Genomic DNA, 15,443 nt, shown 5'->3' on the forward strand with positions numbered 1-15,443 from the left:
TAGGCGGCAGCAGCATGGCTTAATGGCACAAGGGAGCCATTCCTGCATATGGACGCTTGCCTTTAACCCTGGGCAAAGCTCAAGGAGGAATGGGGCAGATAAGATCTGCACGTTAGCTGCCAGCTACTGTTGGTGGGACTACAACTGAGAAAGCCCTAAACACTCCAGGGCTGGATCTATGCTCACCCTTTAAATGTTCTTAGAACAATTTTTTTTATCACTTTAAAACATAAGGTCTACCCACTTATTTGACGGGGCAAGCTCTGCAGCACCCTCTGGTGTCACATTCTGATAACACATCATTAACATTTTAAAGAACATTACAGTGGTACCTCAGGTTACATACACTTCAGGTTACATACACTTCAGGTTACAGACTCCACTAACCCAGAAATAGTACCTCGGGTTAAGAACTTTGCTTCAGGATAAGAACAGAAATCGCACGGTGGCGTCGCGGCGGCGGCAGCGGGAGGCCACATTAGCTAAAGTGGTGCTTCAGGTTAAGAACAGTTTCAGGTTAAGAACGGACTTCCAGAATGAGTTAAGTACTTAACCCGAGGTACCACTGTATATGGCTATATCAGGGGCCAGCAAACTTTTTCTGCAGAGGGCCGGTCCACTGTCCCTCAGACCTTGTGGGGGGCCGGAATATATTTTGAAAAAAATATATGAATGAATTCCTATGCCCCACAAATAACCCAGAGATGCATTTTAAATAAAAGCACACATTCTACTCATGTAAAAATACCAGGCAGGCCCCACAAATAACCCAGAGATGCATTTTAAATAAAAGGACACATTCTACTCATGTAAAAACACGCTGATTCCCAGACCATCCGTGGGCTGGATTTAGAAAGTGCTTGGCCCGGATCCAGCCCCGAGGCCTTAGTTTGCCTACCCACGGGCTATATCATAACCCTTTAAAACTCAGTTTTAGCGTTAAAAACCACGAGTGTAGAGGAGTCCCAGGGCTAGGGTATCTGAAGGATGTCCTTTTTCTATGTAAACTTGGCCAAATTTACTGATATTATTAGAAGGCCTGCTATAGCTTCCCGTTCCCTTTTGTGCTTAGGTGGGTGGCTACTAGAAAAGGACTTTTCTGATGCAGCATCCTAAATTCCAAAAGAGTAATCAGGCGCAATCTCGTTTTTTTCAGGTGGAGCGGGGAAAAAAATATTTTCCCGTAAGGAGCATGCTGATTTTTTATGGCCTTTACAGTGTTTGCTTGGGTTTTTTTTAAAGTATATTTGATGATGTATTACTGTTCCTGTGTAATAGTTTAAAAATTTGTTTTGTGAACCATTTTGGAAATTCCTCTGCTAAGATAGGACAAAAATATTGTAACTCCCTCTCTGTTTCTCTCTCTAGCTCCATCTAGTTCACTGGAACTCCACAATGTACCACAACATTGATGAAGCAGTGGGGAAGAAGAACGGCATAGCCATTATTGCTTTATTTGTGCAGGTAACTTTCTGCTGTCTTTGTCATAATCATCATTAAATCCATTAGTTGCTTTTTGGCCACAGGCAGCTCATGACCATTTATCATGACTATTTCTTTTAAACGGTGTGTTCAAAAAAATGTCATAATGTGTGCAGTAGAATATTATGAAATACTAGGTTTAAGAGAAGAAAGAGAAGGGCATTCTGAACATAGTCAAACTTGGGTTATAAATTGTCCCTGGAAATGAAAATGATTGTGTGGGGGTTATTAGTGGGCTGGTGAGAAAATAACATTATTTTTTATTTTGTAGTGGGCATTAGAACAATTTTACACTTTAGAAAGATCAAAATGGATCAGATTTAATAACTTGGTTAAAGAAACTTAGGATTTGCAGTGATAATATTTCAAATAAGGACAGCTGCAAATGGACTTATTTTTTATGATATGGCAGAGCTTATCTCTTTGCAGAAGAGCATGAATATGGTTTTCAAAGTTCAGCTTTGTGGCTTATTTGAGTTTGTAGATGACATACAGCAATCAGAACAGGAATAATGCAATGAATGAATGAATGAATGAATGAAGGCAGCAATTCCCATTCTGATCTGTTTTCATCTCCATCAGCACTGTTTCCATTCCACTGCACTTTGGTTTCTGCCAAATACTGTGTTAATCATCTTGCTGTCTGCTATTTAATGTAAGTTGGATGATTTGTGTAACTATTTATGTAACTTCCTTTCATTTCCACGTAAACCAAAATGTTTTTTAAAGTCATTAATTACGTATTGTATGTGTACTAACAAGGATGATGTGAACTACTACCAATCGCTGAAGAGACTTCTGTTCCTGACCACAGACAAACATGCAAACTGATGCCAATTTCCCTTCCTCTTTCCATTTCCCCCCCAGAATTCTCCAACATTCCTAAGTGAGAATGGCGTTTTATATTAAGATATAAATTGCCAATCTAAATCCAACTTTACACAAAACATGCTGCTTATCTATTTAAATGTTTGGAATATATACAGAGAAAGAATGGTTTGATTATGTCAAAGTGAAAGGGATGTGGGCAGTGCTCCCCCCCCCAAAAAAAATGTTTAGGGGTACTCTCATTTTCCTACTCATATTGAAATAATGCCCCTCAATGAGGCCAAACTTAGATTCAGAAAATGTTTAGGGGTATGCTTCCCCTGTGTCCCCCTAGAAAAAAGCACTGGGTACGAGTGTAGTGGTTGTCTGAGGTTTTTGTGAAAAACAACTTCATTCCAGAAGAATTCACGAGTGTTTATTGCTTTAAGTACTAGGCAAATGCTCCTTTATGAACCATATTTGTGCACCATGACCCTAACTATGTTTATGTGGAAGTAAGCCCTACTGATTTCAATTTACTTCCAAGTAAGTATGCTGAGGATTGCAGTTTTAGCCAGAACAAATTACCTTGTACGCTACGGAAGCAGAGTTGCCAAAGAAGGCTACCCCTCTGCCCTTCACATATTTTGAGCTTCAATTCCCATCAGCCCAAGCGAGCAAGAACACGTTGATGCTGGTTGATGGGAGTTGTAGTCTCAAATATCCAGGGGGCACCAGGTTGGTGAAGGCTGCCTTTTCATAACTAGTTGTGCCGTTTCAATATTGTATGGATGGGGTGGGGAAAGTTGTCCTTTATGTTTCAAATTGATTCTGGGTTAGGTTATATTTTTTTTTTGCTTCTATTAATTTGTCATGTTTTATAATATGATTATAAATGCCTCCAAGACTGTTTGAATGTAAAAGTGTATTGATTATGGTCTTGATGCAGAAATAGGACCGTTAAAAATAATGGAAGCAGCTCTCAGTTCACTCGGTTTTGTATCCTAGAGGACTCTTCCATAATTGCTTCTGAAGCAGCCTTCCAATTTCAGCAGAACTAACCTTGGAGTTACTCAGAAAGTTATGTAAAATTGTTAAATAAAACTCTTTAGCTTAATAACCTCTCTCCACTTTTTCAATTCAATTTAATCAAGGGGCTCCCACCCACCCCTTTTTTCTTTTTTGCGTTGCTCAGTATTTTTATTTTAATTGAAAATGTTTCTGCACTGCATCCTTAAACTGGATGGAGAGTTGGGTGCCCTTTGCTTAATGGCCTACTAGAAGAAAGCAAACTTCACTCAGTGGATTTCATCCAGCTGTAGTTGTCCTGTTTCAGTCCCCAGCATCTCCAGGCAGGGCTAGGAGACATCTTTGCCTGAAATCCTGGGGAGCTGCTGCTGTCAGTCAGCGCCAGACAGAACTTGAGCAAGATGAAGCAGTGGTGTGACTCAGTATGAGACAGTTTCCTCCATTACATTGAAATATTCAAGGAATAGCTTTCTTATCAAGCAGTTGAAAAATGAGGAATATTGGTCAACACTGCACAAAAATTAGAATTTCTTCTGGCCAATGAAAACAAAGGCATTCCTGGCACCATGGCTACTTTTGCCTTGACAGCCACAAAACAATGACAGATCCATTACAATTCTCGTAAATGGATTGTAATCAAGAAGCAAGCTCTTAAAGAACTTTCTGTGTACGTTTCAAAGTTGCTGTTTGTGTCTCTGTTCCCTGATAGCTGAGATTTATTTATTGCTTAAGTGGTTACTTTTGTCTGACATTTTCCTTGTTATGGCCTACGGCTTAAAGCAAATCTGATGCTAAGCTGAACAGATGGCAATCTGCATTGGTACGTCTGCACTGGCAACACATGTATAAGGTTGTTTAACCACACGGATTCCTCTTGCTGGGTTGGGGTGAATGTTTTGACACTTGAAATGCTTCTAAACATGTTGTTTTCATTTGGCATCTGAAACAAATTTATCTAAAGTAAGAGAAATCTTCTCTTGGCCTGACAAGAGTCCCATGTACCCTGCAATGTTGAGATGGGAGTGTCCTCTATTTACTTTACCATGTGAATGCAACCCTTCATCCTCAAGAGGGGTGAGGGAAGGCTTGGTACATTTGAGTTTTCTTAGTTTCTAATTTTTATCAATCTTAAATTCAGTTCTCCACATTTGTCCAGCAAGTTGTGAATTTTTCTTTTTTAAAAATCCTGAAGGATTTCTCCTAAAAAACACAGTTCTGGATGCAGTTTTGACCAACATACACATTTTGGCAAGCAATTTCCCCTAACACAACACATTTCTGTAAGTTATTTTCACCAATGCTTTCATTTTTATTTACATTTACCCTGATTTACACATGTTCATAAGTGTTGTTGGGTTGGAGAATTACACTGCAAAATTCTGATAAGTGCAACTGCTGACAAATGTCTTTGATATGGTTCTCATATTATTATTATTATTTTGGAAAGTGCAAATTGGACAAATTCAATTTTAAATGTGAACTGATTGAATTTCTCCTCCAGCCCTACTCATGAGTTATGGAAGCCCCATATGTACACAGGACCCCCCCCCCCCCAACATGATTGAGGTGACTGAAATGCTGGCTTCCTGGCCTTCTCTGGATACATGGTATAAGGCAGCTTTCAGTGAAACCAGGCTGACTTCTTCAGCCACAATGAACCAGCTCTCTGTATAGACTTCTAGCTCTCAAAAACCCGATTGAGGTGTATGGTGTTGGCATGGACATTATCCTCACGGTTCATAGCGTATGGTCTTCAGCTACCTGTGTAGTAGTTAGTTGTGCTAGTTGTGTAGTAGGTTATATCAGATTTGAACTGGGGCTCAAACTCTGCAATAAGGCTCCCTAGGGTTGACCTTGGGCTAGTCACCTAAGGTGGTTGTGAGGATAAGATGGGGGCGGGGAGAAGATATATATATATATATATATATATAGAGAGAGAGAGAGAGAGAGAGAGAGAGAGAGGCCACCTTGAACTGCTCAGAGGAAGGGCAGGATACAGTGCCAGGAGTAAAATAATTTACTCTTGCCCTCTTTGTAATGTGCAGATCCACTCAGAACAAGAGGAGCCAAAGATATGAACTTTATCTGTGTACTTTTCAGAGCTGAGCAAACGATAACCTTGCTCTCTATGTCACACAATGATGCTTGATTATGACATGACATATGATAATTACTGAAACATTAAGGCAAAAATAGGCAAGTTGGCTTATCCTGAAGTTTGATACCTTGGTACTCTTGTTTTTATCTTGTCTACTCTATTTACCTTTCTGTAAGTTACTTCATTCTGCATCTTTGCTTGAACTTCATGCAAAAGGTCATCCAATTTGGTGGAAATGAGTACGGAACTGACTTCACTTGTTGAGAACTTTGAAACCTGTGTTTCATCAGAGGAGGGAATACTGTGTGTTTATCTTTATTTATTGTGCATTATGTTTCAGATAGGAAAAGAGCATTCAGGCCTGAAGGCTGTTACTGAAATTCTGCAAGACATCCAATATAAGGTAAAGCTGTTAATTCTCCTTTCTAAAAATGTTTTGAAATGAACAAAGTATGATAGCTGCAGGCTGCATTTGAGTTCTCTGATTTATTAAGTAGCTTAGCTATATCCAACATAGGCGGCATCATTTTGTAAAAATAGAAACTTTTTTTTTTAAAAAAAGAGAGAGTTTGATAAATAATTTATCTTATAATTTGGTATTTTTATTAGAAAGTGAATTATTTCTAAATCTGCTCTCTCTTAAAAACTAGAGAGACAAGACTGATTTCTGTTAAATTTTCAGGGAAAGTCCAAGACAATACCGTGTTTTAATCCCAACACATTATTACCAGGTAAGTGCTTATTTGTATGCCACAAAACCATGCATGCACAAAAGACTATAGAGGCCAAGAGTGGTGCTGCCAGTGCCTGCAGCCAGACCCTGAAAGCTTTGATAGAGGCAAACCCATGGCTGTACCATGGCTGCTCTAGGCATGATTCCTCTTTAGAAGGTAGTTACCTGGCCATGGAATGCCCCTTGCACAATGATGGCAGCAAGTGAGGAGCACAGGCTGACCCTCATATTTGAAATGCTTAGACTGCCTATATTTGGGGAAACCTGGGCTTTACTGAGAAAGCCCTTGTTATGGTGTTGCACAGAGAGACACATAAACTGAGAAGGGGCATGCTAGTGAAAGCCCTTGCTGGTAGTCCGTGACGAGAGGAGAGTATCCCATGCCAGTGGGGATTGCAGCCCATCTTAGACCCTTCTTGGGAAAAGCATTCAGATGCAGTTTGCTGCAGTCTGATGTTCCATTCCACATCTCTTTGCAGGGATGTAGTTTGGGGATGAAGTGCCTGCAGCAAAGACTTGTTTTCCAACATGCTCCCCCCCCCCCGGCTGCACCTGGCACAGCTCTAGACTGAAGATAGGATCGTGCCCTCGATCTTAAAAAGAAAGATGGAGCATAATGGCAGGTTTTCAAACCAATTTCTTCCATTTAATTTCAGACCCCCTGCTACGAGATTACTGGGTGTACGAAGGCTCTCTCACGGTTCCCCCCTGCAGCGAAGGTGTTACATGGATCTTATTTAGATATCCTTTAACTGTATCCCAACTTCAGGTAATGGCTGTGCTTATAATGACCTTAGAATGTAATTCCGAGCGAAAGGTTATAGCGTGCAAAATATATTGCAGGGCAGGATACCTGCTTCATCTTGAAGATCTCATTAGATCAGTTGGAGCATGGCTTTTAAAATAAAGGTTAAATCTTTTGTGTCACTGAAAGCAATAGAAAGGTCAGAAATGGAAAAAAAGAACTCTGTTGACTTTTATCCTATGCGCCATATATACATATGTGTGTGTGTGTGTGTGTGTGAAAGACAAAAAAGAAAGAAAGATCACAGAGTAAAAAAGAAATGTAGCCCCTTGTCATTGTCTGCCTTTAAATAATTACTGCTAGTTGTTTGAACAAAGGCACACAATAACTCTGTTTGTGCAGTGAGGGTTCCTGTGGGTACTGAACATGCCCGCCTGCTTATGTCTGACCCCCCCCCCGCAGACACAGGGCTCCTGTTCTATTGGGGACGCATTATGCAACATAGTATTGACAAAATAACAGTGCATTAGTGGTAGATTCCTTCAGCTTTACTTTGTTCTTCAACACTTCCGCAATGCTACCACGTTAACGGTATCCAGAGGGGCTGTAGTGCAACAAAACCAAAATTAAACCAGGTTATTTGTGGTATAAAAAGCTATGGGATTTCAGCAGGGTGCTACAAGAGATGAGCTAATGTGAAACGAAGCAATGTAACCACCCCAAAATCTTTGCTGGCATGTGTGTGAGAGAGAGAGTGCTTCTACATTAAGCATTTAACTTCCAATGGTATCTTGCAACCTGCTGCACTTTGGGTGGGTGCAGCAGAGGCCCCCATGGGGGTGGCCAGTGTGGTCACTGGACTAAGGGGACTAGGCTAGTCCCCTAAATGTTCCCCTGGTGTCTCCTTTCCAAAGCCTGGGAAGCTTCTGCCCGGCTTAGGGAGGCAGGCGCAAGTCTCTGATAGGTCCAAGAGCTGTCCTGCCATCTTCCCAAAGTCCATCTGGCTTTTGGAAGGAGGCAGGGGGGTTCAGTCATCCTGTCAGAGCCCTGGCAGCTCCTTCACGAAGCCTGGGAAGCTTCTGCCTGGCTTAGGGAGGGAGGCACGATGCTCACGTTCCCGACGTCAGTACGTCACAACATCCCACGCATGCCCCTTGCAAGCTGGCACCTCTGGCCCTAACTGTTCCCCTATGAAAAATTTCACCGCATGCCACTGGTGGTGGAGTCACCTCATCAGAAGAACCCAGTGAAGAGGCACCTCTGCCAGATCCTCCCCCTGCTAACCACCTTAGGATTTCTCTGCCCATTTATGTTCTGTTATGTTTGTCCAGAGTAAACAGTTAAATATATCTGGTATTCACTTCTCCTACTGAAGTAAGGACTGAGAAGTGCTTCCCACTGAATGATGTTGACTCTCTCCCTTATCAAAAACATCATTAAAATAAAGCTTTTGTTACAAGTGTGAGGCACTTTATTCAACATGCATTTATTTGAAGGTCTCCTAGTACTACTCAGAAGTACTGCAAGTGTGATGGAGCTTTTTTCTCATCTCATTTTTGTTTGCTTTATCTCTCCAAGACTCCAAAGACTCAAACTTTTGAAGTGTGTTGGAGAAATCACTTTTTCCTAAACTGCAATGACATCAACCTATCTTAGTGAAATTTCAGTTCAGGTTTCATTTGAAGCATGTTACCTCTCTGTAAGATACTCAAAATCTTCCAATTCTTCTGTAAGATACTTACGTTTTCAGAGACACTTATTTTTTTCCTTAATCCTCTTAAATAGACATAAAATCAATGAACATCTTCACAATCTGAACTTTTCCTTTTAAGTATCTCCCAAGAACCTCCCTCATCTTCCTTCCTTTCATCTCTTCTATGAAAGCTGCTCCATTCTGCCTTTCAAAGCTAAAAAGAAACAATATGGATTTCAAAAGCACTAGTCTGAGGAACAATAATCTTAGCAACCCAAGCTGTTCATCAAATAAACAAGCGTATTGAAAGAAGTCAGTTTTGAAGTAGATGGCAACCATAATTATAGTTATCTTCTGAAATGTCATTGTCCTTGCACTGTACCGATGTGAAGATAAATCTTGAGTTGAATCTGATCCTACACTGACTTGCACACAGAGAAGCCTCCTGTCCCCATTCTTAAACCTTGGCAATATTTTCTATGAGGAGTAAAATTTGTCATCTGGGTAAGGGCAAGGATAGATTGTTGTTGTTGTTGTTTTTAAAGCATGGGGGTGTGAACGTACCTCCTGTGGAATATATGATACACCTAATGGAAATGCTATCTATTTTAGGGGTGGTTTTCCCCCTTAATTTTGGGTTCAAAAAAATAGGGGTTGTCTTACATGGAAAAATACGGTACAGTCGTACCTTGGTTGTCGAATAGAATCCATTCCAGAAGTCCATTCGACTTCCAAGGTGCAGCTTCCGATTGGCTGCAGGAGCTTCCTGTATTCAATCGGAAGCTACGGAAGCTGCATCAGATGTTCGGGTTCCAAAGAACGTTTGCAGACCGGAACTCTCGCTTCCGGGTTTGCAGCGTTCAGGAGCCAAAACGTTCGAGTTGCAAGGCGTTCGAGATCCAAGGTACACCTGTACTTGCTTAGCTTATAACCCACATTTTCATAAAAATATATCAAGAAGGTGTAAACGTAATATGAATAAAATCAGAAAAAACTGCATTAAAATATAATTGAAACATTAATAAGAACCAAGTGGTTAAAAAAAGAAAATTCATATTGCAGAGGTTTGTCTAAGCAATATATATTTAACATCTCAGCTATTGTGTGGATCCCAAAGCAAATGGCTCATTATGGAGTGGGAGCTTTGGGAGAAAGAAGCTTAAGGAAGAGCTCAGTAACAAATCACATGCTTTGTATGGCGAAAGTGCCAGGTTCATTTCCTGGCCTTTCCAAGCAAAGTGTGGAAGGGAAACACTTCTGAAGCCCTGGCAAGCTGATGCTCATCAGTGTAAAGAAGTTGTTATTGTTGTTGTTCCTGTTGCTTCTATACAACCTGGCTTCCCATAGGAACCCAGGGCAGTGAACATCATAAAAACAATCCATGAAAACGTGTTACAATACCACAAAAACAGAAAAAAACCCACATGCTAAAAGAATACCACCAGCTGAAATGGCAGTCAACACTCATGTCTCAAAGGCCCAGGAGAACAGATATGTTTTTCATTTGTGCTTAAAAGCCTGAATGGGGACAGACGTATCTTCCCAGGGAGGGAGTTCCACAAGCTGGGCATTATCACAAATAATGCCCTGTCAAAATGCGGCAAGGCAACTTGTGGGATCTACTATTTTTTTTTAGAACCCTGAGATCTGCCAACCACAGTCTGGTGCAAAAGACACAAGACACTTAAAGAATTCTGGGCCTAGGAATTAGTACCAGCACTGAACTGATGTCACAGTCCTTCCATATGAAAACTCACTTGTAAACAAAACCCTGTTTTCTACAGGATTTGGAGTAGGAATGCGCAGGGATTATAATAAAATTCCTGATTTCATAAGGTTTTCTAAAATAAAAGAAAGAAAGAAAGAAAGAAAGAAAGAAAGAAAGAAAGAAAGAAAGAAGCAGCAGCCATACCATAAATAGTAGAATGGTGGGATATAGTTTATAGAGAGAGAGAAATAAACAGTACAGTGGTACCTCTAGATGCAAACGGGATCCGTTCCAGAGCCCCGTTCGCATCTAGAAGCAAACGTAACCCGTGTCCACGCGTCTGCGCATGTCACATTTCGCCGCTTCTGCGCATGTGCCTGACATAATTTTGAGCGTCTGTGCATGCGCGAGCGGCGAAACCCGGAAGTAACGCACACCATTACTTCCAGGTTGCCGTGGAGCACTCAACCCGAAGCACATTCAACCCGAGGTATGACTGTATTAACATTTTCTTACAATGGAGCTGATGTATAAAACAACAACTGTTTTCTTGTTTTTATTAGATAGAAGAGTTTCGAAGACTGAGGACACATGTTAAAGGGGCAGAACTGCTAGAAGGCAGTGATGGAACACTAGGAGATAACTTTAGACCCACACAGCCACTAAGTGACAGAGTCATAAGGGCTGCCTTCCAGTAGCAAAGACAAATAATGGAAATAATCATAATGTAGGTAAGTAAAAACAAAATAGAAAGGGACATGTGGGAGTGGAGACCAAATGCAAAGGGGGCAGAACTCTTTAAGGTTTTTGTCCAGCTTTGATTTTGGACAGGTGTAATTTGCCTCCATCCTTACAGGACAAGCTGCACCTGTCAAAATTCACTCTTCCACACAACTGTTGATGGCCTACAGATAGAGGAGTGCTGTCTCCCTTATCATGAGCAGAGAAGAAAAGAGAGAGTCATGCATGTCATAGAAATAGTGTTTCTTGCATTGGCACTCAGTTAAATGCGAGTCCCACATCTGAAAACTTTGCAGATGCCTGCATAAGCCAAGGAACCACTGCCCTCTCTTCCTGAATTTTTGCTTGTTCTCCCGTTGTGTGCCTACCCTTCACCATATTGGAAATTCAATTATATAGTACTCTTCTGCAGTTACACAATATAATTACTTTGTTTTTGGAAGGAGTGATTTCAAATGCATCTGGATTCCTGCATAGAGATTACTTGAGGGGGAAGTCACAGACATACTCATGTAAATTTTATCTGTGAGAGAATGAATAATGTCCTAAGGCCACTGCTGGTAATTCAAATATCAGTAGCACCAAAGTTATTTGACAAGATGACTTTGAATTTTAAGCATGCAAGAGTTACTTCTAAAAAATATTGATCTGAAATGGCAAAGCTCTTTCAATACACTTAACAACATCTAAAAATAATTCTTGGGAACAGCTTTGTCAACCTGCCCATAACTTATAAGGTAATACTTAGATCCAAAACAATATAAGTGGGTATTCACTGGAAGGCTGAGCCAATTAAATAATTTAGGAATTTAGAATCAAAATAATGTGTTTTGCCACACATTATTTTATCCCACACAGCAATTTAGTATCCTTTGGATCCTGTTAATCTTTGGTTCCCTTCATCCCTGACTGACCAAAATAAGCACCACATTGACAGGAGCATTGTGGTCAGCTTCCCAAACCAGGGAGAGATTAAATAATACACGACACAGGTGTGGGTAGAAACAGGCCACAATATTTATTGACCAAAGTGAGGTAAACGGGGGTTGGCCTGGCATTGGGTCAAGATTCATTAACCCCCTAAGATCTGAAGCTGGGGAATGCTGTGCGAGTTGACCAGCATACAGGGGCCCAATGTGGTGCACATCATGTGACTGGAATCCTGCTGGTAACCTGAGATGAATGGCGCTGGCTTTGGCCTGGACAGAGCTCAGGTGGAGAGCTGGTGTGCCCAACTCAAGACCACTTAAGAGGGCCTTGAGATCCTACTCAATGCCATTTAAGCCCAAGTTATGACTAACAGCTATGTAGACGATGCCTAACAGTCACCTGCTATCCATTGAAAGAAAGGGGGAAAACCTCTTAACTGAAGGCTAATTATGGTTGAAGAGTAAGATTACTTTCCAGCTCTGCAAAGTACCAGCCACTCAATACCTCAATGGAAGACTTTAAAACCGAAGGCCGGTGTGTGTGTGTGTGTGTGTGTGTGTGTTGGTGTGTGTTTGCGTGTGTGTGTGTGGGCTAGGAAAACCCACCTCCAGCCACAAGGTGAGAGAGGACTAGAATGGCCCCAAGATCTCGCTGGGCCATGCAAGAGGAGGAAGCCCCACAAGATCCCAGGGAGTATTGGTCCTTCCCCTGGCCATAGCTGTGTCACAATGCTGGGCCAACATTAATGCTGAGAAACTGGTAAAAAGTGTGCACCAATAGTAATCAATATTACTAAAGTATTACTAAAATATTAAAGAATTCATGTTGTGTCATGACTGAGCTCTTCATAGTGATCTTATAGAATCATAGAGTCATAGAGTTGGAAGAGACCACAAGGGCCATCGAATCCAACCCCCTGCCAAGCAGGAAACACCATCAGAGCACTCCTGACATATGGTTGCTTAAAGACCTCCAAAGAAGGAGACTCCACCACACTCATTGGCAGCAAATTCCACTGTTGATCAGCTCTTACTGTCAGGAAGTTCTTTCTAATGTTTAGGAATCTTGAGTTAGGGGATTCTGCCCTGGGGATTCTGCACCGCCTAGATTTACCTAAACAGATCAGTGGGCAGTACACCCCAAAGGCAGCACTTTCCAGGAGGACATGCTGCTGCACTCTGTTCTCAAGAGCAGTCAACCAGATCTTTCCAGCAGGGATTCTGAATCAACACACCAACTCACCTATTACTGTTTGTTCCCCTGTAGGCTCTCCAGTAAAGATGACTGGATGTGGAACATTAGGCCATTCATCAATGTCACAGAGCTAGGATGCAATCTGGAACACACTGTTCCTTTCAACCTCAGCTTCAGATTGCACTGAACTCAGATGAATTTTAGCCTTTATTGGAGCAACTTCTGTTACCTGTGAAGCTGTTCTAAGTTTGGCAGACCTTTGGTACCCTTCTACACTACTTGCTCAGTTCCAATTACAAATTTCCACCAGCTGCTGGTAACCTCAAGCACCTGAGTCAGTCGTCCATGGCCTAGCCCAGGATCTAGAAGTTGAGCACTGCATCTGGAATAGGACATCTTGTACCTGGTTGAATGCATGATTATTACTGGAGGAGAGCTGAAGGAAAATGTATCTTGGAATCTGTTCCATATAGGAAAAGTCCAAGTAGTTATTGTATCCTTCTCAGGTGTTATTTCATTTATGTTACTGTCTATTTTACTTCTGCAATCAAAGAATGGAAGAATAGACCTGAAGGTAATTTGAGGCATCTACAGGTATGCAGAAAGTGAGGCGTCACTACACCCCAGAAAAACATTTGCCATTTTTTGTCACACATAGCTAACGCATTCTAGGGCCCGTCTGCACTATACATTTAAAGCAGTACTGTACCACTTTATGGTTTCCCCCAAAGAATCCTCAAAACTGTAAGGTTGCTAAGGGTTCTAAGAGTTGCTAGGAAACCCCTATTCCCCTCAGAGAGCAACAATCCCCAGAAGTCCCTGGGGAAGAGGGGGTTGATTGTTACCGTATTTTTCCATGTATAACACAACCTCATGTATAAGACTATTTTGGGGAGCCCAAAATTTAAAAAATTAAAAATTAAGGAAGTTGTTGAATTTCAGATGAACCCCAATCTATTACTAAAAATTTTAAGAAAAAAGGTTGTCTTATACATGGAAAAATACAGTAAACCACTTTGAAATTTCAGCTCTGTGAGGGGAACGGGAATCTCCAACAACTCTCACCATCCGTAATAAACTACAGCCATGACTGTTTAGGTGGTATAATACATCTTTTAAAGTATTTTGCAGATGGGACCCTAACATCCTCTTGAAAATAAGAGTTGAAAAGTGCATAGTAAAACCTGTGTAATGCTGGTAAATATATGACTCCCTCTGTATCCTACACATTTTGATTTACGATTCATATGCTTTGATAAACAATTACACATGATACAGTATATCCCTGTGAAATAAGATTGAATTAAATAAGTTGATTTCTGCTGGCTTGATGTTTTCTAAGAGTCCTTGATGTTTCGAGTCGATATGTATTTATTCTATCCTGATTACTAGAAAGCCTTTGTGGATTTCTGAGCCATACTAAGGAGTGGCCTGAGGGAGAGAAACATAACGTTTTAGAATTCTGTCCTTTTCCAATATGTTAACTCAGTAGCTGGAATGGTCTTCCATAAGTCATTCTTCTCTCTTTCCTGTTTTTTATTTAATAATGTAAACATAAGCCTATTTGAAAGTATGAATATTAATTTATTGAAAGTAATGAAGAAATAACAATGCGGGAAAGTCAGTATTTCTTTATTTTCGGAATCTAGAGATCAGACGGTCTCTACCAAGGGGATCAGATGTGCTCCTGCCAATATGAAGAGGCCTGACGGGAAAGATAAGAGACAGAGAATAAAGAATTCTCTAACACGAAGAAGAGAAAAATGGGACTTAGGAAGTAACAAAGCTCACTCTCAGAATATTGAAAAAACATGAGCCCCTTTGAACTTGCTTCAATGTAATCTGTCCACAATATGTATTAGTACTAATTATTTGAAATATTGTTTACTGATCAGCACTCACTATAGCAAGAAGAGTATGCATCTCTATGTCAACCAAATCATAATTACATTTAAACAGCATTGCAAATGATGAGTACTGTCTTTCCCTCGATTAAACTTATTAATAACAAATTCATTGGTTTTCCAGAAAATTCATGGGTTTTCAGCCAATAGTTTCACAATTACATTTTTGGAAGCTGTAGAATAATCTCCAGTTAAAAGTAAAACAGACAATACAGTGGTACCTCAGGTTAAGTACTTAATTCGTTCCGGAGGTCCGGTTCTTAACCTGAAACTGTTCTTAACCTGAAGCACCACTTTAGCTAATGGGGCCTCCTGCTGCTGCCGCTCTGCCACTGCACGATTTCTGTTCTCATCCTGAAGCAAAGTTCTTAACCTGAAG

At 40.8% G+C, this 15,443-nt stretch overlaps 1 protein-coding gene across 3 annotated transcripts in view; it reads left to right on the forward strand.

Moving 5' to 3' along the window:
• CA8 (carbonic anhydrase 8) overlaps positions 1-15,172 on the forward strand; it is a 42,376-nt gene extending 27,204 nt beyond the window's left edge. The window contains exons 4-9 of one of the 3 annotated variants that reach the window (XM_081917641.1): positions 1,369-1,464; positions 5,757-5,819; positions 6,099-6,147; positions 6,806-6,918; positions 10,859-11,026; positions 14,810-15,172. In XM_081917641.1, coding sequence (XP_081773767.1) covers positions 1,369-1,464; positions 5,757-5,819; positions 6,099-6,147; positions 6,806-6,918; positions 10,859-10,993 — 456 coding nt within the window. In that variant the 3' untranslated portion in view covers positions 10,994-11,026; positions 14,810-15,172. Of the gene's footprint in view, positions 1-1,368; positions 1,465-5,756; positions 5,820-6,098; positions 6,148-6,805; positions 6,919-10,858; positions 11,027-13,232; positions 14,488-14,809 lie in introns of those variants that run through there. The other 2 variants (XM_081917640.1, XM_081917642.1) reach the window with 2 other exon arrangements.
• Positions 15,173-15,443: the final 271 nt, after the last annotated feature.

Source organism: Podarcis melisellensis (genome assembly GCF_964234715.1).
Source record: "Podarcis melisellensis genome assembly, chromosome: 7".
Taxonomy (NCBI): Eukaryota; Metazoa; Chordata; class Lepidosauria; order Squamata; family Lacertidae; genus Podarcis; species Podarcis melisellensis.